This window comes from Heptranchias perlo, chromosome 5, assembly GCF_035084215.1.
Source record: "Heptranchias perlo isolate sHepPer1 chromosome 5, sHepPer1.hap1, whole genome shotgun sequence".
In the NCBI taxonomy this organism is placed as follows: Eukaryota; Metazoa; Chordata; class Chondrichthyes; order Hexanchiformes; family Hexanchidae; genus Heptranchias; species Heptranchias perlo.
In genome coordinates this window covers 118,082,203-118,109,525 of record NC_090329.1, presented here as the reverse complement: position 1 = coordinate 118,109,525, position 27,323 = coordinate 118,082,203, and the positions used below count along the sequence as shown (strand labels likewise).

General features: G+C 45.0%; 1 protein-coding gene across 2 annotated transcripts in view; it reads left to right on the top strand.

The window, feature by feature from the left end:
- anapc1 (anaphase promoting complex subunit 1) overlaps positions 1 to 27,323 on the top strand; it is a 168,698-nt gene that overhangs the window by 42,343 nt on the left and 99,032 nt on the right. For both annotated transcript variants that reach the window (XM_067985100.1, XM_067985099.1), the window contains exons 19-27: positions 925 to 1,190; positions 3,360 to 3,451; positions 4,885 to 5,033; positions 10,490 to 10,568; positions 12,857 to 12,893; positions 12,982 to 13,052; positions 16,779 to 16,957; positions 18,457 to 18,683; positions 25,082 to 25,200. In XM_067985100.1, the coding sequence (XP_067841201.1) occupies positions 925 to 1,190; positions 3,360 to 3,451; positions 4,885 to 5,033; positions 10,490 to 10,568; positions 12,857 to 12,893; positions 12,982 to 13,052; positions 16,779 to 16,957; positions 18,457 to 18,683; positions 25,082 to 25,200 (1,219 nt within the window). The remainder of the gene's footprint in view (positions 1 to 924; positions 1,191 to 3,359; positions 3,452 to 4,884; positions 5,034 to 10,489; positions 10,569 to 12,856; positions 12,894 to 12,981; positions 13,053 to 16,778; positions 16,958 to 18,456; positions 18,684 to 25,081; positions 25,201 to 27,323) is intronic.

Below are 27,323 nucleotides of genomic sequence, written 5' to 3'. Positions count from 1 at the left end.
CAGGGAAGGGAACTCCTACCCGGTCTGGCCTACATGTCGCTCCAGGTCCATGCAATGGCTGAATGTTAATGAAAGTTGAAATGGACAATAAAAACTGCCTTGCCAGGGTCCCAAGAACAAATAAAAAAAGGTATTGAGATAAATATGGATGAGGAAGACCAGTTGGCTCATTTTAGCTCATCCATCTCGGAACACCTACATCCAACTGTCTCTCCCATGATTCCAAAAGATTTTGTCTCCGCTACCCTATTTGGAAGTCCATTCGCTCTTTGCATCAAATTGATGTTGGAAGCTCCTTTTGCTATTTTTTTGTGAATGGTGATTTTTTTTTTAATATTCTTCTTGCCCTCATGCATCCTCCATCTTGCAATACGCAGTATGTTGTGAGTCACTTATTTCTTCCCAGTTGCTGCCCATGCGACTCCACGATTTCAGTTATTCAGGAAGTTGTTTCACCTCCTCACTTGGTTACCTCCTCACCTGAAAAAGAACAGTAGCTTTGCATAAGACAAGTGCTCCTGTACACTTAATGCCAAGGTGATGTATTGGTGCGGTTCCAGTTCTGTGACTGGTGGTGGGAGCAATCTGAAGTGATAAATTAAGCGTATCACACATGAGACACATATTGGCACAACAATGAAACATACTGGCTTGAGTGCAATTTCTGCTACAGTATATTGGACTCAGTGTTTGAAAGCCTATTGATCACACTGTAGGAGCAACAAAATTGGACATAAAAAGAAAGTAGATTTGTATAGGAAATGCTATTCGAAAAATTGCACTCAAGCGAGTGTGTGATGCCAAGGTATTACTCGTAGCACCGGTTCTCGAGACAAACTGTTTCATCATTCATATTTTTATGTAAGAAAGTTGCAGAGCCCTATTATGTATGCTAGATTTAATTAAAATATATTTTATTTTTAGGACTGGGAATACCTGCTGGCATGTGACTATCATCGTAATTTTGAATCTCACCTTTTGGCCGGTGCTCTTCATTTAGACCCTTTAGAGGTGTTGCATCCCAAAGAAGAGATATTTCCGAACCTTGGCCTGGATTCAACGACTCTTCTTTTCAATCACATTCCTGCCATTTTCTTTGTGCTGCACTTGATCTACGAGGAGCTGAAGCTGGATAATCTGATGAGGGGAGGTGCACGTTCGCTTGTCATTCTTCTCCATCAGCTGGCGAGGTAACTATAAAAATGCCCCTTCAAGGACGTCGCTGAGGGCCAAATTATGCTCTGTGGCCAATAGGCTTTTTTAAAACATTGATTTCAATATGGTGCAGGAAAAATTGCACTCAAGCCAATATGCTTCACTGTTGTTCCTTATATGTGTCTCGTGTGTGATGCGCTTAATTTATCACCTCAAATTACTCCCACCACCAGTGACAGAGCTGTAACTGTACCAATACTTCACCTTAATGTTGTGCATACAGCTCAAAATGCTTTCTTCCAACACAACCCAAGTTTGGAAGGATATCATTTTTATTTGTGCTGCTAGTATTTTTCACAGTCCAAATGGACACTGCATACATCTTTCACAATTACTGTTCGGCTTTACTGAAATCCTAATGGCGATACAGCTTTTACAAAAGCTGGTTATCAACATTGCAATAATGAAACCATGTATAGATCGCATAGGGCTGGAATGTTCTGACGGGGTAACTGTCAGTGCAAAGCTACAAGTTGTTTTCATCCTTAATACGCGTGAAAAGTGTGGATACAGGTATACTGTCACGATGCCTATAGACTTTATAAAAACTAGGTGTCGAACTACCACTGTAAAATAGAAAGGTGTTGAATTACTGTCCTGTTTCATCTATGTTATAAATTAGCATTGCTATACCTAGGATACTTGATAAACTGTCAACATGATTATCAGAGCAGAATAACTGTCCAAGGATGGGGATTTCGTATACTGATGATTTAAAAAAAAAAGGTATTAAATTGTAAAGGGTTGCTGGTTGAAAATATGAAGCTGTGGCAATTAAGTTTAAAATCCTGTTTCATAAAATAACATGTTGAACTGATGCATAGAAGCTCTCTGCATAGAAGGTATCTGTTTATTTCAGTAGTCATTTTTTAAAAACTCATTGCAAGTACATTCCATAATGTGCTACTCAGACTGGCAAAAGGTGGGAAGTGGTGTTCCACAAGGATCAGTGCTGGGACCTCTGTTTACCATTTACATAAATGATTTGGACTAGGAAATCGGAAGTACAATTTCAAAATTTGCAGCCAACACCAAATTGGGGGGTATAGTTAATATCGAGGAGAACTGTGACAAAATACAGGAAGACATTAATAAACTTGGAGAATGGGCGTGTAAATGGCAAATACATTTCAATATAAATAAATGTGAGGTATTAAATTTTGGTCGGAAGGATAAGAGGGCCACGTACTGCTTGGATGATAAGAGTCTAAGTGGGGTAGAGGAGCAGAGGGATCTGGGAGTACAGATAAACAAATCATTAAATGTAAGGATTTGCACAACACCAGGTTTTTGTCCAACAGTTTTATTTTAAATCACAAGCTTTCGGAGCTTTCCTCCTTCGTCAGGTGAGTGACTCACTTGTGATTTAAAATAAAACCGTTGGACTATAACCTGGTGTTGTGCAAGTCCTTACATTTGTCCATCTCAGTCCATCACCGGCATCTCCACATCAAATCATTAAAAGTAGCGATGCAGGTTGATAAGGCCATAAAAAAGGCAAACCAAGCACTGGGGTTCATTTCTAGAGGGATAGAATTGGAAAGCAGAGAAGTTATGTTAAACTTGTATAGAACCTTGATTAGACCATACTTGGAGTACTGTGAACAGTTCTGGTCTCCATATTATCAAAAAGGATGTGGAGGCACTGGAGAAGGTGCAAAAAAGATACACTAGGATGATACCAGAAATGAGAGGTTATACCAATCTGGAAAGATTGAGGAGGCTGGGCCTCTTTTCTCTAGAAAAGAGAAAACTGAGGGGCGATCTGATAGAGGTCTTTAAGATTTTGAAATGGTTTGATAAGGTAGACAGACATAGAGAAGATGTTTCCACTTGTGGGGAAGACTAGAACTAGGGGCCATAAATGTAAGATAGTCACTAATAAATCCAGGAGAAATTTCTTTACCCAGACACTGGTTAGAATGTAGAACTCACTGCCACAAGGAGTAGTTGAGGCAACTAGCATCGATGCTTTTAAGGGAAAGCTAGATAAACACGAGGGAGAAAGGAATGGAAGGATATGCTGATAGGGTTAGATGAAGTTGGGAGGAAGCAGGCATAAACACTGGCATGGACCTCTTGGGCCGAATGGCCTGTTCCTGTGCTGTACATTCTATGTAATGTGGGTTGTTTTCCTCTATCAGAGATTTGAAGCTGGACGCCTACATGGATTTCTATTGGAGAGACTACCCTTTGTTGGTGAAGACTTTAAAACAAACCTGTAAAATTGATCAAGGTAACATCACTTTTCACATCAGCTTAAGTGTGGGATTTATTTTGTGCCGTTGAGACTGAAGTAGTGTCTGCCCTGGTACTTCATTGAAGGTGTAACTATGGAAGATTCCTCAGGCTGGAACTACAGAGGATGAACTGATCTTACTGTATTGAGAAACGTGTGATGAAAATATTTAAACACGTGGATTGTGTAAGGCACAGTTACTTGCGTGTTATTTTGGTCTTTGATTTAGGTGTTGCTTCATACCAGTCCCAGTGTGGGACTCCACCTATGCAATGATTTGTTTTCAGGGCAAAAAAAAAAGTATTGTGGAACTTCTATTTTTGTGGTCTGAAGACAACAAACTTCTGTGGTAGTGTTGACGAAAGGTCACAGGTCATATGATGTACTTGGGCATTAATGGAGCTCGGATTAAAAGTGTAAGCAAAGCAGGTCATAAAGAAACGCGATTGTGAGGGAGGTTGAACTGTAAAGCAGGGAAAATTTGCAAGTAACGTAAATAGGCAGGAAGGGGAAAGAAATTCTCGCCGAGACGGGGAGGCAGAGAAAATAATTTGGGACAGTAAAGTAAGTAGCTGGTTATAAAACTTGAATTGTTTTATAGTAACATTTCATCTCGTTTACCTCGGAGGTTACCGCTTCACGTCCTCTGTTATTTATGGCGTAGCATATTGTATGAGAGCCTTTTAGCGATGATCTGCTACATTTGCAGTATTTTTTATGCCAGGTTTCTCCACTCCCCTCCCCTCGTCTCCTGAAGATCTCGATTCTTTGCCATGGGTGCTTGTTGCCGTCTTGTACTATGTCGGAGTGGCTGGTAATCATATGTGAGCCCTGACAATGAGTGCTCTCAGGTTCCATAACCCTAGAGACAACACCGCTGAGGCTGATCCTCTCTTCAACCACAACATCCACACACCGCACTTGCACTGAGTGTCATGTTGTAGCAGAAAAGTGACCACTACACAGTCTCCCGACTTCTGCAATATCCGATGTTGATCAGTAATCAGGTAACCATTGCTGTTGACATCGTGGGAGTTTGTGTCCATTTGATGGTGACACGTGATCGCAGGTCTCCACCGAACTCACCTAGCCTTGGGTAAGATCAACTAACGGCCCTGATTGGGGGCTTGAATCTGAGTCCATCCTGGTCGCTATGACTTGGTATCTCACTAGGCAGTCCATTTATCCACAAGTCATTGGGGGAGCTACAACTATAGACACCTAATGTAACAGTGATTATGCACTGACCACATATTCAATGTGAATCTCAAGAAAAACTAAGAAAGAAATACTTTTTGACAGAGAATTTAAACATACTGGATTCTGCTGTTGCCACCAGGAGATGAATCTAATAGGAAACTAGTTACCGATCTAAACCGTAGAATGTTACAAAGCCATTAAGATTTTAAGATCTTGCTTCTTCAACACAGCGCAAACGAGACTCATGCACCAGCCGCCTTATCTCACCGCTGAGCCTCCAAGCATCTATCACTGGCTGAGTTCTTGTCTGAAGGGCGAGGTAATGTCCCCTTTCCCTTACCTGCCTGGTATCTGTGAAAGAACAAAATTGGTGGTACAGGTAAGTCACTTTATTACCCTACTTTTAGATTGCTCTATATTTTTGGAAGGGTGATGGCGGGAGTTGGGAGAGGGTGACTTTAATATGAAATTCAAGCTGATTACGTATTTCCATTGAACTGTAGAACATAGGCAGCAAGTCTATACCTTGCGTTGTTTGTTTCTAAATGATAATACATTGGCTAAAATGTTCAATGCATTATTGATGCTCTTCTGTAAAATTTTCCTTCTAATAACATTTTCCTCATTGATTTGAAGTCGTAATGTTGGGTATGGAGCCAGCAGTTTCAGTGCAAAATCCGTTGTTTGCCAGCTAGAGATCGCCGTGATAGCCATTTTTTCCCCTGCAATCTCTCGCCGATCTTGCAATATTTAATGTACTTCAAAAACACGAAACACACAACATGGGAGCTCGCGCAGTGTCACATTCAGAGAGAGAGAATGTAATAGCCAAGATGCATTTCAAAACTGGTGTGGCCCCTGTAACGGTGACTAAAATGAATCATTTGTTTAGTATTGAAGTGGTTGAGTGGTGCCAGCAGAAAGCTGTAGTGCTAGCACATAGTTTCATAGAATCATTGAAATTTACGGTTCAGAAGGAGGCCATTTGGCCCATCGTGTCTGTGCCGGCAGAAAAAAAGCTTTCCAGCTCTTGGTCCATAGCCTTGTAGGTTACGGCACTTCAAGTGCACATCCAGGTACTTTTTAAATGCAATGTGGGTTTCTGCCTGTACCACCCTTTCAGGCAGTGAGTTTCAGACCCCCACCACCTTCTGGGTGAAACAATTTTTCCTCAGCTTACCCTCTAATCCTTCTACCAATTACCCTGCCCCCAATCTATGCCCCCTGGTTATTGACCCCCTCTACTCAGGGAAATAGGTCCTTCCTATCCACTCTATCTAGGCCCCCAGTCTATCCAATCTTTCCTCATAGCTAAAATTCTCCAGCCTTGGCAACATCCTCGTAAATCTCCTCTGTACCCTCTCTAGTGCAATCACATCTTTCCTGTAATGTGGTGACCAGAACTGTACGCAGTACTCTATCTGTGGCCTCACCAATGTTTTATACAGTTCTAGCATGACCTCCCTGCTCTTATATTCTATACCTCAGCTAATAAAGTATCCTGTATGCCTTCTTAACTACCTTATTCATCTGTCCTGCTACCTTCAGGGATCTGTGGACATGCACTCCAAGGTCCCTCTGTTCCTCTGCACCTCTCAGCATCCCCCCATTTATTGTGTATTGTGTATTTATTGATGAATAACATCAAACAGCTTTTCCGGTCTTAATGCACTTTTACAAGATGGAATGTGCACCCCAGTATGAGAAGCATTAACAATCATACCCTTTGCATGTGAATAATTTTGGGATCCAGTTTGAAGAAAATCATTAGTGTGTCTTTTATTCTATTTTGACTTAAACATCGAGAAATGGCTGAGCGCTGGAGCAAAGTATAACTTGTAAACGGATCGTTCTTCAGTCTGTTGCAGAGAATAAGAGAGTTTAACTGCATCAAAATCCGTCTTTAGTCTCAAAGCAGCCAAGAATAATTTTGACACGAACCAAATAATTTTTTTTGTGTTTCACTGTCATGGCTGTTCAGAAGTTAGGGTGCCTTTTATTACAGTAAATCAAAGGCCATACAATCACAGAATCATACAGCACAGAAGGAGGCCATTCGGCCCATCGTGCCTATGTTGGCTCTTTGAAAGAGCTATCCAATTAGCCCCACTGCCCTGCTCTTCCCCCTTAGCCCTGCAAATATTTGCTTTTTAAGTAGAGATCCAAATGTAATCAAAGAGTAGATGTCCAAACTAATGAGCTCTGGGATTCTGGCCCTCGAAGCCCTATTTGTGGACATGTTTTTTTTATTTTGTTGAGTTGTCCAGTTTTTTATTTATGGGACTGGAGATTTGGAAAGAGCTCGTCTTTGCACTTAGCCTCATTGCTGAATCAATCCTAAATGAGCACACCAAGGCCCATGGGCGTGAGCAACCCCCAAGGCTCCAGGCTATGCATTGCTACAGCCCTAGAAGCCAAAGAAAATGCAAGCAGTCCTACGGTCAGCACGCCATCCTTTGACCCCCTTCCAAGAAGCAACAGATTTCTTTCGAAAATTCATTCTCTGATTGAAACCCAATTGAAAGTGAAAGACCGCCATTGTCTTTTAATGCCACTGCTACTATCTGATTGATTGATTGTACCAATGACTGAATGGAAACAGAAAATGATGGAAATCTGCAACAAACCTGTCAGCATCCCGAAAGAGAAGAGACGGGTTAATGCTACATGGTAGAGATCTTGGCCTAAAATTTAACGTGGGAATAACAGGGGTGGGGGGGGGGCGGCAGTAATAGTTTTAAATCTAAAACCTCCACCCAATCTGCCTCCAACCCACCCATTTCCATTCTTAATGGAGGCGGGACGAGGGGCATGCAACCAACCTGCTCTCAGGAGGTGGGTCAGCCAGTAAAAGCTTCCAAGAAGGATGCGGGCCTCCATTTTTACAGCTTTTTTGTTTTTAACCCTTGGGGACTGGGATTCCTGGGCCTTCTACTTCACGCCACATGAGAGAAGGCGAGAAGGCCCGAAACAGCAAGTAAGTTCCTTTTATACACAGCATGTGGGCCCAGAGGAGCAGGAGTGCTTCCCCCAGACCCAACAAGCCTAACTGAAGCGACCACACACCCCCACGATCTCCGATCCCTGACCTCTCCCCACGATCCCTGGCCTCCCCCTCCCCCCACCACGTCCCTGACCTCCCCCTCTCTTCCCGCCCCCCCCCCACCACACAACGGTCACTGACCAACACCCCCGCCCCCCCCCCCCCCCCCCCACAATGGTCACTGACCGACCCCCTCCCCCTCCCCCCGCAATGATCCCTGACCCCCCCCCCCACAACGATTCCTGACCCCCCTCCCCCCCCACAACGATCCGTACTTCCGGATTTCCTGTCAGGAGTTCCACCCCCCCACCCTCTTCCTGGCTCTGAGTAACAACTTAGACCCTTGTGTCAAAACAGTTCTGAGGAACGCACTCTGCCCGAAATTGTTAAACTATCTTTTCTTTTGCAGATGCTGTCCAATTTGCTGCATATTTCCAACATCTTATGTTTTTTTTATTTTTCCGCATTTGTAGTTTTTTTTTCTTTTTATCAAGGACCTCTCTCCATAGTCGCATTTCAGATTATTTTTGTATGCTGGTGATGTCTCTCAGATGTACCTTTTTGTATCCCTGGTAAACCAGTTATAAACATTAGTTGGCATATCAATGTTTCCCAGTAACCCACTAACAACCAGGTCACTGTATTCCTAAACAAACCATTTTAATTTAGGTCATCTCAACATTTTCCAACAAAAGCCCCTTAATAATCAGACAAGAACGGTTTTATCCTTGAATATTAGATCTGTAAATTTAAAAGAAATCCTAGGTGTCTAGTTAAACGTATTGACCTTCAATTTGTTCAAACTGTTCAGCTAAACAATTTTTCATCTTGAGCACATCGTGTCCTGCTTCAGACGGTCAAGGTCGCACCCTTGCGCTTTGGAACTCTCTTGCTAAACCTCTCCACCTTGCTGCATCTCCATCCTACTCACTGTAGGAAGGATGTCAAGGCCTTGGAGAGGGTGCAGAGGATTTTACCACAATGGTACCAGGGATGAGGGACTTCAGTTATGTGGAGAGACTGGAGAATCTGGGGTTTTATGCTTTGAGCAGAAAAGGTTAAGGGGAGATTTAATAGAGTAAATAAGGAGAAACTGTTTCCACTGGCAGGAAGATTGGTAACCAGAGGGGACAGATTTAAGATTATTGGCAAAAGAACCAGGGGGGAGATGAGGAGAATTTGTTTTACGCAGCGAGTTGTTATGATCTGAATGCACTGCCTGAAAGAGAGTTGGAAACAGATTCAATAGTAACTTTCAAAAGAGAATTGGATAAATACTTGAAAAGGAAAAAATTTGCAGGTCTATGGGGAAAGAGCAGGGGAGTGGGACTAAGTGGATAGCTCTTTCAAAGAGCCGGCACAGGCACGAGGGGCCAAATGGCCTCCTGTGCTGTATCATTCTATGATTATATTCTATGAAAAGGTTCCTCAAAGCCTACCTCTTTGACCAAGGCTTTGGTCACCTCCTCGAACCTTCCAGTTCCTGCTCGGTGTCTGATGTTTGTGAAACTTGGCATATGCCAAGGTAAAGAAGCTGTACAGTCTAAGCTGTAGCAGATACCTTGATACTTTCCTGCGTGATCATTTTTAATGAGTTCAAAATGCATTTACAAAGAATACATTCATGAATTTGTTACTACTAATAAACAGAGGAAAATAGCTGGGATAGTGTACTGATTCTGCCCTGCGTTCAAATAGCTACTGCAAAATCTGTGAATGATTTGAAAAACAAAGCAAATAAGATTCCATTAAACTGCGATCCTTGAATCTGAAAGGAAATGACCCTTGCCAAACTCCAATAGCATTCGGTCTGCTCCGGAAACCCCCATTGAAGACTTTGTACTGATGATTATCGATGTCCCTCACATATGTGAGGTGAAATTATACCTACCCTTCACTCTGAGACTTGGCTCTGAGAATCTCCCACTACCGTCACTGGAAAATAACACAGGAGAAGTAAAATGTTTGGGACTTTTATCTTCCTATTTTGGCACTGGCAGCCTCCCCTCAGTCTATGTTCTAACTTCATGCTCTGGAGAACAGGGAGAGTGGGTCTGCTAACAGTACACATTCTTATCAGCAAGTTGAAGTCCACAGATATTAGCTTCTCAGGCACTAGGAACAGTTCACAAATCCTGCAAAAGGTAGAGTTAAACGTAATGAGCTCATCTTGAAAGTGAAGGCAGGCTTATATTGTGTATAGGGAGACCATGTTTTATACAGATTGTTCCTTGTGCAGGCTGCACAATACGGTGGAGCGATAGGATGCAGGTTGTGATCCATGTTTGGCCAGTGTGGTGAGTTCCCAATCTCCACAATACCATTATGGGGAGATGTCAAGCTGAGGTCACATGTTTCCCAGCAGGGAAGGAAATTGATGGTTCAGTCATCATCGTCCTTATTCTTAGGACATTTTGCAGCCACTTATAGAATGTCGTCGGCAGGGGCCAGGGTGCAGATATCTAGACCATAATTTCAGATTGGGAAAGTGTAGAGAAACTCCTGAGGGGAGAAAAAGAGAAGGAAATAACTTACAGTTCTACAGCCAGGGAGCACGGAATTGAGATAATAAGAAGAAAAGGTCGACAGACAATTTAAATTTAACTACTTAACACGGGTTATTGAATATATCGAACAGACTGTCCAGGGAAGAAGTGGAGGGGGAATGCTTTTGGCAAAGCCAAGTGGGAACTGGATGGATATTTGGCAGACAAAATGATTGGAGCCTACGAGAGATAGAGTACTGCGTGGTATTCTATTGCTAAATTGTACATCCTTTTTTTGCGTTGCAGAGTTTTGCGTTGTACATACTTGGTGATGAAAAGGCACTTTCCAATGAGCCATCCATGTATTTATCCAGAATCTCAGCAGGTACTTTAGTCTTTTTTCAAATATGAATTCAGTTGTCTACCATATTTGGGAAGAACACTGGGAAAATTCTACTTTTATGGTAAATACAACAACCAAACAATTTTGATGTGCGCCGCAATTTTGCAACCAGTTCGTGACAAAGACTGCAGGCCAAATACTGCTTTCAGTAGGTAGTGCAGGCTACTGCTGGCAGTAATTCCACCAACCTACGTACCACTTGGTCCATTTTCCACTACCGCTGGCAACCAACAGGTAAAATACTCGCACACCAAAGTTGTAGCTGGTGGGGGACAGAGAGATCAGAAAATACGGCCCTAAGCACATAAACACAGGCAAGGGATGCAATCCCTTCCATCCCCTGACACAAATGAAACCAGCAACACGAGAGCTGCTCTGCTGAGTACAGGACTCCAGGACTATGTACTTGAAGTGCACACTCCCCAAGAGCCAGTAATAAGGATGCCAGGCACATTTGTTTGTCAGAAAATCACAACGAGTTTTAACTACACCCAAAGAATTTGCTTGGCGAAGAACAGTTTTAAAATGCACTCACTGCTAAAGGCAACAAGAACAGCAAGGAATGTGACCCAGTAATGGAATTTATGGGGGAGCTGCCTCTTAAAGCTGCTGTGTCCCAGAAATTACATTTTATGCTTTTAAGTTAATCGCTTTGGTGCAATGTTATAGATAAGACTATTATTGGAGCAACACAAAAAGCATTTTATAGAAAGGTATGAGATGCAGGTTTGATTGTCTCCCACACAACCTCCCCACCCCCAAAGAACTAATCATATTACTGATTGGAGGCACAAACTGAGCGTTAGCAAGGGATGTAAGAAAGAAAACCATCCCCCAGGTTGTTCTTGGAAAATCACCTAGGCAACCAGTTCAGAAGGGCATAGGTGAAGTCCTGGGAGCACATCATCAAATACTTATAGTAAAAGGTGTGTCCGTAATAGGCGTTCTGTACCAGCGAGTAACTAGAAGTTAGCTATAAGCAGCAGGGGTTAAAAGGGAATTCAGTTGTCCTCCACTCACCAAAAGTAATCTGTTTAGATCCCATGGCACCATTCGAAGCAGAGCTTTCCTGTGTCCTGGCCAGCATTTATCTCTCAACCAAAGTCACTCAAACAGATTACCTGGTCATTTATCACATTGCTCTTTGTGGGACCTTGCTGTGCTTTTCCCTACGTAACAACAGTGACAGCACTTTGCTAGTACTTCATTGACTGTGAAGTGCTTTGGAACACCCAGAGGTCGTGTAAGACGCTATATAAATGCAAATTTTTTTGTTCTTTCCTTTCATTCTTTCTAATTTATTTTGCTTACTCTTTTTTTTCTTTTTCTCATTTTCTTTCTTGCTCTCATTTTCTCCTTTCTTTCTCCTCCCTTCCTTCCTTCATTTCTTTCTTTCAATCAATCAACCTGGGTCAATCATGGGTTAACAAACAATCCTCCCTGCTGCATTTATTCTTTGATTTCTTTTTAACTGTACTTTTCAGAAACTTGAGAGTGAGGATGACCTTCACTGGGAGCCCATGTAATAGAAAAAACAAGAGAGATTAAAAAAAAACCTGCAGGTGCTGTAAGTCTGAAATAAAAACAGAGAATGGTGGACACACACATTGCGAAGGAGAAGGAACACCCTGCTATCAGTTTTTGCTTTGCCTGTTTTTCTGCGTAATAGGGTGGGTGATTCGTCGTCACACAGAGAGTGACATTCTCACTGTCCCTTGGGCCTCAGTAGAATCATGCTACATGGGGTAAGTGTACAAATTCATGGCACTTGTTGGACTGTGATGGTCCCAACCGTAGTGTTGGAAGAATCAGGCTGAATTACAAGAGACCGAGTGAATGAATTAAACAAACAGAACGCATACCCGTCTCATTATTGTTCTCTTCAATCATGATGCCCTCCATGTTCCATAAAGGGTCTGAGTTCCGGTTTCTGAGAGAACTTTAAGTTAATGCTGTTTCTTTCCCATTTTGTTTTTCCCTGCGAAATGGGCGGAGTGAAATTTGATGGCACGACGGTGTTTTTGCCCCTCACAATGTTTCTTCATCATATGAGCTCATAAGAAGGCCCCCAGTGATGGTCATCCTATGCTTGGGTTTCTGCTTAGTACAAAGTATTGGTGAAATGTGTGCATCCAGAGTGGAGTCATAACACTACTAATAAGATGCAGCAGCATTAAATAGCGATTGGAAGGGTTGAGGGTAAAGTGATATCCTCTCATGTAATATCTCCGTCACTTTTGAACCGCTGCATGTTCTAAACAATTTAACAGGGCAAAGGAAACAGCAAGCAGAGGAAGACAGCAAAAGGTAACGAACGTCGAAACATTGCAATTTTCTCCTGCTCATTCTGCTAATGCAGAGCCCCGTGCTTACTTTTATATTTCTCTCTCCTCAGGCTCAGTTTGAATCCGTGCACCTTGTCCTCCAGCTTAGCGGCGAAGCTGGTGGTCTCGCTTACAAACCTAGGTGAGCTTCCAAGCCTGAAATGTTACTGTATTGTTTCGGATACCCGATCAGGCGTGACCAGCGATACATCAAGTCGGAGCACAGGGACACCGGGCAGTCGAGTGGGTTCACAGCTGCTGCTTCCCACACTATAAGCTCTTGAGAACTGAGCTGTGCTATTGTGGGGAAGGGTTTTCGTGCAGAGGCCAATACTTTCCCCTCGTGAGGGGGAAGCAAAGGAAAGTGGGGGGGGGGGTGGCCAGTGGCAGGGGTAGTGCATTTATCGCCATCCCAGCTGAGATCAGCCAATTCGACACAGACTGCGATCAAACTTGGGACATTGCGAATCTGCATGACTCAACAACAACATCGACTTGCATTTATGACGTGGTAAAACATCCCACAGTGCTTCACAGGAGTACAATCACAACCTTTGACACAGAGCCCCACAAGGAGGTATTAGGACAAGTGACCAAAAGCTTGTTCAAAGTGGTAGGTTTTAAGGAGCATGTTTAAGTAGGATAGAGAGGCGGAGAGATTTAGAGAGGGAATTCCAGAGCTTATGGCTTAGACAGCTGAAGGGACTGCCGCCAATGGCAGGTCGTAAGAAATTGGGGAGGCGCAAGAGGCCAGAATTGGAAGGGCGCAGATCTCGGAGGGTTGTAGGGCTGGAGGAGGTTATAGAGATAGGGAGGGGCGAGGCCATGGAGGGATTTGAACACAAGGCTCAACTTGGCAATGAAGAAACTTACTGAGTTACGAGGTGAGCCCCATGAGTTCTGTGTCTTTAACCATTGGGGAGGGGCTGAGCAGCAGAGTCCTCCTCTGCCGCTTCAGCTCATTTAACAGGTAACATTAGAGTAACATTGGTAGGGGCATGGGTTGCCCTCAAGAATATAGTTGGGGAAAGAGTAGAAAACATCCCCACTGTAACCCATTGGTGATTGCTGGCACTGGATGCTTGTAATTATTTGCATCCAACAGTTCGAAAAGCAGAAGTGCAAAATCAGATTCTCTAGGTGTTTGGAGGAAAATGGTGGCACATTTCATTAACTTAATTACAGTCGTGGCAAACTGTGGCCCCTCTAAATCAAGAACTAAGGTACCCGATATCAGGACGTGAATTTAAGGCTGTGTTATAAATTTGAGGTTCAGTTTGTGATTTGGCCATCTGAATCCATTGGTTTAGATTGTACTCTTGTTATAACTCACACTGGGAGGCAGAAATTTAACTTGAGCGGTGACGCTAAAGGGGGCATGTCGCGCCGGCCGCCCGTTACGTTCCTCGCATCGGCCGCCCGTTACGTTCCTCGCATCGGCCGCCCGTTACGTTCCTCGCATCGGCCGCCCGTTACGTTCCTCGCATCGGCCGCCCGTTACGTTCCTCGCATCGGCCGCCCGTTACGTTCCTCGCATCGGCCGCCCGTTACGTTCCTCGCATCGGCCGCCCGTTACGTTCCTCGCATCGGCCGCCCGTTACGTTCCTCGCATCGGCCGCCCGTTACGTTCCTCGCATCGGCCGCCCGTTACGTTCCTCGCATCGGCCGCCCGTTACGTTCCTCGCATCGGCCGCCCGTTACGTTCCTCGCATCGGCCGCCCGTTACGTTCCTCGCACAATACTCAGATCCATTGACTTCAATAGAATTGAATATCAAGCGGGGCGTATAACGGGCAGCGGGTAAGCAATATAACGGGCAGTGGATCTGATACCACCCGTTTTTGCACCATCAAACGACGAATTTCTACTGCTGAGTTTCTTTAATTCAGAAGGTACTGAAACTGTCTAAATTTGTGAATGAAGCAGAGTTGTGCCAACTGGTGAGAATGTGTTGCAGAAATTCAGTCTTCAGATCCTCCATCCCTTCACACGATTTGTTTTTGTTGTACATTTATTGCTTATACTTTTGCTGTTCCGCTCTGGGGGAGGGAGAGGGCTGGTTTATAAGTTGTACTGGATTTGTTTTTATGCGTAATGCCGTCTGAACACCACAGAATTGGACAAGTTTCTGCGAGCTATGAGGACTGCATTTTCAAATTGCTACAGAAAATGTTAGAGTATACCTTTTGCATTCCTGCCTCTGGATGGAAGGTTGTGGGTTTGAGCCCCACTTCAGGACTTAAGCAGGCGATGTAAGATGACACTCCAATGTTGCACCGAGGGAGTGCTGCATTGTCAGAGATCTTAGAATCATGGAAAGGTTACAGCACGGAAGGAGGCCATTCGGCCTATCGAGTCCGCATTGGCTCTATGCAAGAGCAATCCTACTAGTCCCACTCCCCTGTCCTACCCCCGTAGCCCTGCAAATATTTTCCTTTCAAGTACTTATCCAGTTCCCTTTTGAAGGCCATAATTGAATCTGCCTCCACCACCCCCTTGGACAGTGCATTCCAGATCCAAAGCACTCGCTATGTAAAAAAGTTTTTCCTTATGTCACCTTTGGTTCTTTTGCCAATCACCTTAAATCTATGTCCTCTGGTTCTTGACCCTTCCGCCAATGGGAACAGTTTCCCGCTATTTACTCTGTCTAGACCCTTCATGATTTTGAATACCTCTATCAAATCTCCTCGCAACCATCTCTGTTCCAAGGAGAACAACCCCAGCTTCTCCAGTCTATCTACGTAACTAAAGCCCCTCATCCCTGGAATCATTCTAGTAAATCTCTTCTGCACCCTTTCTAAGGCCTTCACATCTTTCCTAAAGTGCGGTGCCCAGAACTGGACACAGTGCTCCAGTTGTGGCCGAACCAGTGTTTTATAAAGGTTCATCATAACTTCCATACTTTTGTACTCTATGCCTCTATTTATAAAGCACAGGATCCCGTATGCTTTTTTATCCGTTTTCTCAACCTGCCCTGCCACCTTCAACGATTTGTGCACATATACCCCCAGATCGCTCTGTTCCTGCACCCCCTTTTAGAGTTGTGCCCTCCAGTTTATATTGCCTCTCCTACCAAAATGTATCACTTCGCATTTTTCTGCGTTAAATTTCATCTGCCACGTGTCCGCCCATTCCACCAGCCTGCCTGTATCCTCTTGAAGTCCATCACTATCCTCCTCACTGTTTACTACCCTTCCAAGTCCGAGATGCCACCCTTGAATGAGGTGTTAAACTGAGGTCCTGCCTGGATGTTCAGTTGGATGTTAAAAGCCGTATGGGAAGACAGTTGGGTGGATGGGCGGGATCAAATGGTCTTCATCCAAACCGCAGGGGTACAATATGGTAGTGGTTAAACTACTGGACTAATCATCCAGAGAACGTTAATTCAAATCCTGCTGCGGCAGTCTGAGACTTGGTGTTCAGTTTTTTAAAATAAATCTGGAAATCAAAAGCTGGTATCAGTAAAAGCTACCATGAAGCTGTCGGATTGTCATAAAAACCGAACTGGTTCACTGGTGTCCTTTAGGGAAGGAAACCTGCCTTCCTTACCAGGGCTGACCTACATGTGCCTTACCACCAGTGCGGTTAACTCTGAACTGCCCTCTGAAGTGGGCTAGGAAGCCATTCAGTTGGGAGGCTTTAACTGCGGGCTTACCACATCCCAAGAATGAATAAAAAAATAAACATTCTTGCTTTCCCTTTCCCACAAAAAAAAACTGTAGCGTTGTTAGACTTAAAAAGGGAAATACCCGTCTTAGTCAGAGACTTTGTGCATTCATGAGTGTGAACCAGTTGTTTGTATATTTACTACCTTTTGTAAAGGAGGAGCTTTCAGCGTAAGTGTCACCTGTGTTGTATTACTTTCTAGGATTCACCCTGAAGGATTTGGAATCTGTTCCCTTTGGGGTTGCACTCCCCATACGGGACGCTATTTATCACTGCCGTGAGCAGCCTTGCTCAGATTGGTCTGAAGCTGCCTGTTCGCTTATTGGACGTCAGGATCTTTCCAAACAGGCACATGAAGGAAAGCTACACAAGACAAAATCTGTAGGTTCATATAAAGTTTTCTGGCAATCTGAGCTGTAAGAATGGAAGGTTTTGTTCTCGAGGCCTGAAGGTTGCTCTGAATGTTCAACTATGAATTTAGTTTCAACGAAACATTAATATGATTCCTACATAACTTAGATGTTGAATTTACGCTGAAATCTAAGTCGGAACTGGTGGCATTCCTTGAGTAGCTAGAAGCAAGAGGCATCTAAATCCGAAATTACTATAAAATCTGCCATATACAGCGCATGCCTGTGGTCTGAGCTATGAGGGCCTTATTTTTAAAATGCTACAGAAAATTTTTAAGAGTGTGTGCTCTTTGCTCTTGAACAAGTGTCAGCTACCCTGACTCTATGATAGTACTCCTGCCTCTGGATCGGAAGGCTGTGGGTTTGAGCCTCATGTTCCAGGTCCCTTGGGTATAGGGGAACCAATGTTAATTTGAATTTTGCATTGTGTGGAATAATCTACTGTAGCTCCAGTGACGGTTCTGGCATCTTCAAAGGCAGGCAGGTAGGTCCAGGAGATGCCCGGGGGGAGGAGGGGGAAACAGGTCCTGGAGATGCCGGGGTTGGGGGAGGTGTGGGGTGGGGGGGGGGAAGGTGGAGCAGGACCTGGAGATGCCCGGGGTGGGGGTAGGGCAGGTCCTGGAGATGCCTGGGGGGGGGGGCCAAAGCAGCAGCTACAGTATAGAGAAACTTATGAAATATCTTTCAATATTGTGGGTTTATGCCTGTAAAGATCTAGGCAGTGATCACATTAAATTGAAACCAGTGAACGTTGGAAGATTATAGATGGCTGTGTATGGAACAATTGGTTTCTCCAACATGACAGTGCATTAAATAACTAAACCACTCCTCCGATGTGACCTAAAACTATTGATATAGATGAAGGTATCGTTTCATTAAATACTACTATTGTATTCCTGAATATCTGTTTGTTCTTCCTGGGCCACTCAACCCATGGCCAAGGTTGAGGGGCTCCTGCTCGGAGATCTGCAGCCATCCTGCTGTTTGTATATTCCCCCTCTTTTTTTCGCCAATTTTCTGTCTCCTCCTCCTGAAGGCGTTGACTGCTGGCCAGGGTGCAGTTCCACAAACGCTGGTCACTCAACGCTACCTTGCCCAAGTGGCTAGTGTGTTTGTATGTGAGTCTCGACTGAGTGTCAGCTAGCTAGCTACACAGGCCAAGCCCTGTCCTGTCCTTCCCCCATGTCCGCATATACACACTTCCAGTAGGGATCGCTGAAAATTGATCAGGAGCAGGAGCCCTGGGTACTTTTCCCCTCCCTCCCTAACCCAGGACGCTGAGGCCAATTGTAACACTGCCCCGCCCCAAATCAGGTAACTCAGCACAGACCGGGATCGTGACTGCGATCCTCATGGTCTGTGTGGCTGAGTTATTCAGCACCTTAATCATCTGGGCCTTGAGGGGACTGCAAGCTGTTCCTCTTCGAAATGTCCAGAAACGTCCGTCTGCTAATCTGTTCTCATTTGTAGGCTATTGGACACTTGTTGCCCTCTGACGGAGCCTCTGGAAATGAAGCCGAGGAGGAGGAAGATGGAATGAATGACATGAATCAGGATTTGATATCCTTAATCTGGAACGAAGATCTGCGTGTTCAGGAGGTTCGACGTCTCCTCCAGAGCACACACCCTGTACGTGTTAACGTCGTACAGATGCCAGAAGTGAGCGACCACGAGTATATTGAGGAGAAAGAAAACAGGTTTGTGTTTTTTCTTTTACAAGTTTAGTTTTCACAAAACTGATCAGAGTTGCAATTGTTACAGTTTTAAAAACTTACGGGCTGGTGCAGAGAGAGCACATTGAAGCCCCGGGAGTGGTGTGTGATGGGAGTAGTGGAACACGAGTCCATGTCTGCAGTCCACCACGCAGATCTCAGCGAGCAGTCTCCTGAGGGATGGCAAGTGGAAAGTCGCCCGTCGGTTGGGGGAGGGAAGGGAACGATCCAGAGAAGGATTCTGCGCCGTCTTTGAGCAGATCCCAGCAGCTGGGTTTCAGAGCAGCGTTTGTGGATGTCTTGGAGTCAGTGGGCTGCCTGCTTCCTCAGCGAGGGCATTTGCTCTATCAAAGAGCCGGCACAAATATGATGGGCTCAATGGCATGCTTCTGTGCTGTGAACTTCTCTGGTTCCAGAATAGTAAGTGATGCTTGAAGATCCAAGAAAGGGAGAACATATCGCAACAAACGTTGATAAAATGAGTGCTGTTGTGACCTATTCATTAATTTATGGAGATTATATCTTGGAAATAGAAGGTGTTGTGCTGGACATGGTTTTCTGATAGAATAGGAGGGATCCTCCAGCAGGTGTCAGCCCTCACCTCTGAGTCAGAAGGTTGTGGGTTCAAGTCCCACTCCAGAGATTTGAACACAAAATCCAGACTGACACTCCAGTGCAGTACTGAGGGAGTGCTGCACTGTCAGAGGTGCCGTCTTTCAGATGAGACATTAAACCAAGACCCCATCTGCCCTCTCAGGTGGACATTAAAGATCCCATATCGCTGTTCAACGCCACCTGCACGTACCCCTCCAAGTCACACACCATACCGACTTGGAAATATATTGCCGTTCCTTCATCGTTGCTGAGTCAAAATCCTGGAACTCCCTTCCTAACAGCACTGTGGGAGAACCTTCACCACACGGACTGCAGCGGTTCAAGAAGGCGGCTCACCACCACCTTCTCAAGGGCGATTCGGGATGGGCAATAAATGCCGGCCTTGCCAGCGACGCCCACATCCCATGAACGAATAATAAAAAAAGAGCTGGGGAGTTCTCCCCGGTGTCCTGGCCAACATTTATCCCACAACCAACACCTAAAACAGATTATTTGGTCATTATCTCATTGTTGTTTTTGGGAGCTTGCTGTGCGCCAATTGGCTGCCGCATTTCCTACATTACAACAGTGACTACATTTCAAAAGCACTTCATTGGCTGTAAAGCGCTTTGGGGCATCCTGGGGTCATAAAATGCGCTACATAAATGCAAGTTCTTTCTTTCTAAGAATGAGACCTAAAGCCAGTAATGAGGACTAAAGGACGGGCTACAGCATTTCCGTTTCTCCACCAGCTTCTTCTGTCACCAGTTTTCTCCCTGAAGGCATCGATCACCCCCCAGCTGGGGTATGGTTCCACGGGCGCGAGTTGCCCTCCGATATCTGCCCCAAGCAACAATCCTTAAATTGCGAACCCAAACGTTGGCAGGTAATTCAACCGCGGGGGAAGCATCGCCGCCAAATTCGCTCTTGCCCTCCCCCAACGTCCATACGCGCACGGACCTCCAGGAGGCGTCCGGTTAGCCATCAGAGTCGGAAGCCCTGGCTGAGATGAGCTAATCCGGCATACACCGGGGATTGAACCTGTGACCTTCCTGTCCTGTACAACTCAGCTACTCACTGTTTTAATCAGCACGGTTAAACCGAATTGGGAGAACCGAACAGAAGTGTTTTAATCTGAACCTTGTTTTCGACAGATCTGTTTTCTTTCTGTGGTTTGGGCAGGGCTCTGACATAATGCACACCTCAGCATCGCAGTTTCTGAATTCCACTAAACAGGAAATTACTGGTCTGCCCTTTTGTTCACCTTTTGAATCAGAAATGAAACAGATTCCTGGTGGGAAGTTTAGACTTTCCCCCTCCCTCCCTCCCTTCCATGCCCCCTAAAACCACCACTTGGCTTGTAAAGTGAAGTCTCTAAAGCAGCCATTTTGAGAGGGGGAAACTAACCTGTATTGCAACTTGTGATGAAGGATTGTATTATTTTGGCAGCAATGTTGTGCATCTTCTTATTCTAGAAGTTCACAGCATCTTGAAGAGGTGGTTAATATGTTCCCTCAGTTTTGAGGCTAGGTCAATTGAAAATTTCAAAACTGAGATAGATAGATTTTTCTTAGGCAAGAGTATTAAGAACATAAGAAATAGGAGCAGGAGTTGGCCAATCGGCCCCTCGAGCCTGCTCCGCCATTCAATAAGATCACGGCTGATCTGATCCTAATCTCAAATCTAAATTCATGTTCAATTTCCTGCCCGCTCCCCGTAACCCCTAATTCCCTTTACTTCTAGAATTCCCTTTACTTCTAGGGTACGGAATCAAGGTGAAATTGAGGTACAGATCACCTATGATCTAATTGAATGGTGGAACAGCCTCAAGGGACTGAATGGCCTCCTCCTGTTCCGATGTTCCCTTGCTCCACGCACCATCACCTGGCCTCATTGGCAGGCAAGCGCCCTGCCTCTGTCTCTGCCCGTGCAGATTTCCAGTTGATCACTAGGGGGTGTGCACGTGCAGCCTCGAGTGACAGTGCCTTTGATTTTTTCATTCCTTCCTGGGTAGACGGCTCGCTCTTGTTTGGAACAGGACCTATTGCGTGGGTGCGGATGGGAGTGCAGCGTATCTGTGTGTAGATGTACGGAGGGGAAGGGCACATTGTGGGTTCAGATGTGCGGTCTACAATCTGTTGGAGGACGAATGCACCACCCCACCCTATTCTTTGTCACTATTGTCCTGCATATCCTTGCAGCTAACTTGTCCTGAGAAGAAACCAACTTTTTTTTAAAATTAAAGAAGGCAATTGAGCAAGTATTTTGTGCATGAGATAAATATTGGTCAGGATGGAGGTGTCCAAAATTAGGGGCCATAAATATAAGAGTCACTAAAAATTTACTAGAATGATTCCAGGGGTGAGGGACTTCAGTTACGTGGATAGACTGGAGCAGCTGGGGTTGTTCTTCATAGAGCAGAGAAAGTTAAGAGGAGATTTGATAGAAGTGTTCAAAATCATGACTGGTTTAGATAAAGTAAATAAAGAGAAACTGTTCCCATTAGAATAAGGGTTGAGAACCAGAGGACACAGATTTAAGGTGATTGGCAAAAGAACCAAAGGCGACATGAGGAAAAGCTTTTTTACCAGCGAATAGTTGTGATCTGGAATGCGCTGCCTGAAAGGGTGATGGAAGTAGATTCAATTGTGGCTTTCAAAAAGGAATGGGCTCGATGGGCCGAATGGCGGCCTCTTTTTTTTTATTCGTTCATGGGAGGTGGGCATCGCTGGCGAGGCCAGCATTTATTGCCCATCCCTAATTGCCCTTGAGAAGGTGGTGGTGAGCCGCCTTCTTGAACCGCTGCAGTCCGTGTGGTGAAGGTTCTCCCACAGTGCTGTTAGGAAGGGAGTGCCAGGATTTTGACCCAGCGACGATGAAGGAACGGCGATATATTTCCAAGTCGGGATGGTGTGTGACTTGAAGGGGAACGTGCAGGTGATGGTTTTCCCATGTACCTGCTGCTCTTGTCCTTCGAGGTGGTAGAGGTCGCGGGTTTAGGAGGTGCTGTCGAAGAAGTCTTGGCGAGTTGCTGCAGTGCATCCTGTGGATGGTACACACTGCAGCCACAGTGCGCCGGTGGTGAAGGGAGTGAATGTTTAGGGTGGTGGATGGGGTAACAATCAAGCGGGCTGCTTTGTCCTGGATGGTGTCGAGCTTCTTGAGTGTTGTTGGAGCTGCACTCATCCAGGCAAGTGGAGAGTATTCCATCACACTCCTCACTTGTGTCTCGTAGATGGTGGAAAGGCTTTGGGGAGTCAGGAGGTGAGTCACTCCCCGCAGAATACCCAGCCTCTGACCTGCTCTTGTAGCCACAGTATTTATATGGCTGGTCCAGTTAAGTTTCTGGTCAATGGTGACCCCCAGGATGTTGATGTTGGGGGATTCGGCGATGGTTATGCCATTGAATGTCAAGGGGAGGTGGTTAGACTTTCTCGTTGGAGGTGGTCATTGCCTGGCACTTGTCTGGCACGAATGTTACTTGCCACTTATCAGCCCAAGTCTGAATGTTGTCCAGATCTTGCTGCGTGTGGGCTCGTACTGCTTCGTTATTTGAGGGGTTGCGAATGGAACTAAACACTGTGCAATCATCAGCGAACATCCCCACTTCTGACCTTATGATGGAGGGGAGGTCATTGATGAAGCAGCTGAAGATGGTTGGGCCTAGGACACTGCCCTGAGGAACTCCTGCAGCAATGCCCTGGGGCTGAGATGATTGGCCTCCAACAACCACTACCATCTTCCTTTGTGCTAGGTATGGTTCCAACCACTGGAGAGTTTACCCCCTGATTCCCATTGACTTCAATTTTACCAGGGCTCCTTGGTGCCACACTCGGTCAAATGCTGCCTTGATGTCAAGGGCAGTCACTCTCACCTCACCTCTGGAATCCAGCTCTTTTGTCCATGTTTGGACCAAGGCTGTAATGAGGTCTGGAGCCGAGTGGTCCTGGCGGAACCCAAATTGAGCATCGGTAAGCAGGTTATTGGTGAGTAAGTGCCGCTTGATAGCACTGTCGACGACACCTTCCATCACTTTGCTGATGATTGAGAGTAGACTGATGGGGCGGTAATTGGCCGGATTGGAATTGTCCTGCTTTTTGTGGACAGGACATACCTGGGCAATTTTCCACATTGTCGGGTAAATGCCAGTGTTGTAGCTGTACTGGAACAGTTTGGCTAGAGGCGCGGCTAGTTCTGAAGCCCAAGTCTTCAGCACTACAGCCGGGATGTTGTCGGGGCCCATAGCCTTTGCTGTATCCAGTGCGCTCAGCCGTTTCTTGATATCACATGGAGTGAATCGAATTGGCTGAAGACTGGTTTCTGTGATGGTGGGAATATTGGGAGGAGGCTGAGATGGATCTTCCACTCGACACTTCTGGCACAAGTCCCCAGATGTTAGTGAGTAGGACTTTGCAGGGTCGACTGGGCTTGTTTTGCCGTTGTCGTGTCCGGTGCCTAGTGGTCCGTCCGGTTTTATTCTTATTATGACTTTTTTTTAAGCGAGATTGTACAACTGAGTGGCTTGCTAGGCCATTTCAGAGGGCAATTAAGAATCAACCACATTGCTGTGGGTCTGGAGTCACATATAGGCCAGACCGGGTAAGGACGGCAGGTTTCCTTCCCTAAAGGACATTAGTGAGCCAGATGGGTTTTTACGACAATCCGGTAGTTTCATGGCCACCATTACTGATACTAGTATTTTAATTCCAGATTTTATTTAATTAATTGAATTTGAATTCCCCAGCTGCCGTGGCAGGATTTGAACTCATGACTCTGGATTATTAGTCCTGGCTTCTGGATTCCTAATCCAGTAACATAAACACTGTGCTACTGTACCCGTGCTGTAACCATTCTATGATTACGTGAAATACAATGAAGAAGTCAGGAGAAACTTTTTTATTCAGAGAATGGTCAGAATGTGGAACTCGCTACCACATGGAGTGGTTGAGGTGAATAGCATAGATGCATGTAAGGGGATGCTAGATAAGTACATGAGGGAGAAAGGAATAGAAGGAGATGCTGATAAGGTTCGATGAAGTAGGATGGGAGGAGGCTCGTTTGGAGCAGAAACACCAGCATAGACCAGTTGGGCTGAATGGCCTGTTTCTATGCTGTAAATTCTTTTTTGTTTATTCGTTCATGGAATGTGGGCATCGCTGGCAAGGCTGGCATTTATTGCCCTCGAGAAGGTGGTGGTGAGCCGCCTTCTTGAACCGCTGCAGTCCGTGTGGTGACAGTTCTCCCACAGTGCTGTTAGGAAGGGAGTTCCAGGATTTCGACCCAGCGACGATGAAGGAACAGCGATATATTTCCAAGTCGGGATGGTGTGTGACTTGGAGGGGAACGTGCAGGTGGTGTTGTTCTCACGTACCTGCTGTTCTTGTCCTTCTCGGTGGTAGAGATCGCGGGTTTGGGAGGTGCTGTCGAAGAAGCCTTGGCGAGTTGCTGCAGTGCATCCTGTGGATGGTACACACTGCAGCCACAGTGCGCCGGTGGTGAAGGGAGTGAATGTTTAGGGTGGTGGATGGGGTTCCAATCAAGCGGGCTGCTTTATCCTGGATGGTGTCGAGCTTCTTGAGTGTTGTTGGAGCTGCACTCATCCAGGCATCTATGTAAAGGATAGCCATGAAAGTAAGAGGTCACTGTATTTTTTGCTCTTGTATAATGTATACATGATATGGTCACCATACACTGTATATTGTAGGAGTCAATCTACTGTTACACCTTGCAATTTATTTTCAAATATCTATTACTTATTGTATAATCCAAGTATTTTCTTCTTGGGCCAGATTGCTACAGTTGTGCCAACGAACCATGGCGCTTCCTGCAGGAAGAGGGATGTTCACTCTGTTTTCCTACCATCCCGTGCCAACTGAACCGCTTCCTATTCCGAAGTTAAATCTGACCGGTATGTATTTCTCACCTAAATCTGTTACGGGTAATGTTTTTCAAATTGTTGCCATGGTTGTTCGCTTTGATGCTTGTCCTGGGGATCAGCTGGTTTTGCACATTGTAACAGGTTGTTGTATGGAGACTGCCTGCCATCTAGCTGAAAAGTTTAGGTTGCCCGCGCTGTCCTTTCACCTCAGGCATCAGAGTTTCGACCCGGACTAATAATGAAAGTCGGCCCTCTCTGCTGGTTATAGATGTCTTCTGTGCAACAAGCTTGGGGAATCTCAACTCGGTGCTTAATGGGTGAGACTCCACAGCGTAAAACTGCCTTCATTCAAAGTTAACTGACACGTGCTGGCAATCTTGTTTCAGATGAATCATGACGATGACTGATAAGAGAAATAGAAATATTGCACTGGTGCAGTGGGTTTGGGGTTACAGTGTGCTATTGGTTGAAGAACCTTTAATCTGGGCTCTTACCCCTCTTTTCCCTTCTTTACTCATTTTTCTCTTCTTTTCCCCCCTGTACTTCTTCGCCCCTATCCCCCTCTGAATGTGAAATGATGACCTAAGGACAAGTCAGTTCATTACTGGGATGACATTTGATTGAGTATTCTGGGATGAATTTTAACAATTGATTGACACTGGCCATTCTGATCATCACTTTGGGTTGATAGATTTTTTTTTTGTACCTTAGTTTAATTTTTATATGCCAAGTCAAGAATTTGCTGTTAGATTGGAAAACACTTAATGGTTACAAAATTTTTAAAATATATATACCTGAAATGGTTTCACTTTTACATGACTTTTCAAATGTGGTTGTACTGTTTCATTTGGTTGAAAGCAGATTTGTAATCTGTAATGTTCTTGTGTCCTTGTGCATTTGCATATAATCGGACTGTACTGTATGAGACTTTCCTGATGGCAATATTTGGTTTTAATGTTTGGTTTTGACACGTATAGTGAGTTGCAAAATATTTGGGCAATGAAAAATGAAAATTTAAATCCTTCAAAATATAACTCGTGCCCCTCTGGGGGTATTTTCTGCATTGGACTTTTTGTGAACTGCTGCTCTGAATCATCCATGGATCTACAGAAGAATCGAGACAAAATTTGCATGTGACAGATGAAATTCAATGCAGATAAGTGCAAGGTGTTAAAGTTTGAAGAAACGGGGACATGCTTAATCAACAGTGTTGAGCTAGCTATGGGAACATGTTTTTTTAAAAATTTGTTCTCAGGATGTGGGCGATGTTGGCAAGGCCGCATTTTGTGCCCATCCCGAGTGGCCCTGAGAAGGTGACGTTAACCCTTCACGAACCACTGTGGTCCTTGTGCCGAAAGTGCTCCCACAATGGCTTTGGGTGCAGAATTCCAGGCTATTAACCCAACAACGATGAAGGAGCCGCGATATAAGTCAGGTTGCTGTGTGACTTTAAAGAGATCTGATTAAGTGAATACTTATGCTGAGTCATTGTGGAGTAGCAGCTAACAAAGAAAACTGAATGCTGAGTTATGCGGCCAAATCAGTAGAGTACAAGTCTGAGGTCAACAAGCTGAAGCCATGTAGTGCTCTGGTCAGGCCACATTTTGAGCACTGAGTTTAGTTCTGGTCAGCTAACATGCAAGGGAAACTTCTAATTCCTAGATAACAAGTCTAGTTCAGCTATCACCCCTGTGCTCGCTGACCTACGTTGGTTCCCAGTCCAACAATGCCTTGAATTTAAACTTCTCATCCTAGTGTTCAAATCGTTCCATCGCCTTGCCCCTCCCTATCCCTGTAACCTCCTTCAGCCCTACAACCTTCTGAGAACTCTGCATTCCTCCAATTCTGGCCTCTTGTACATCCCTGACTTCCTCCACCCCACCATTGGTGACTGTGCCTTCAGCTGCCTAGGCCCTCAGCTCTGGAATTCCCTTACTAAATCTCTCAGCCTCTTTCCTCCTTTAAGATGCTCCGTAAAACCTACCTTTTTGACCAAGCTTTTGGTCACCTGTCCTAATGCCTCCTTCTTTGGCTATGTGTCAGTTTTTGCTTGACAACGCCCCTGTGAAGTGCCTTGGGACATTTTACGACATCAAAAGCGCTTTTTGAATGCAAGTTGTTATTGATCCCTTGTGTCAGCGGGTTTGAATTAT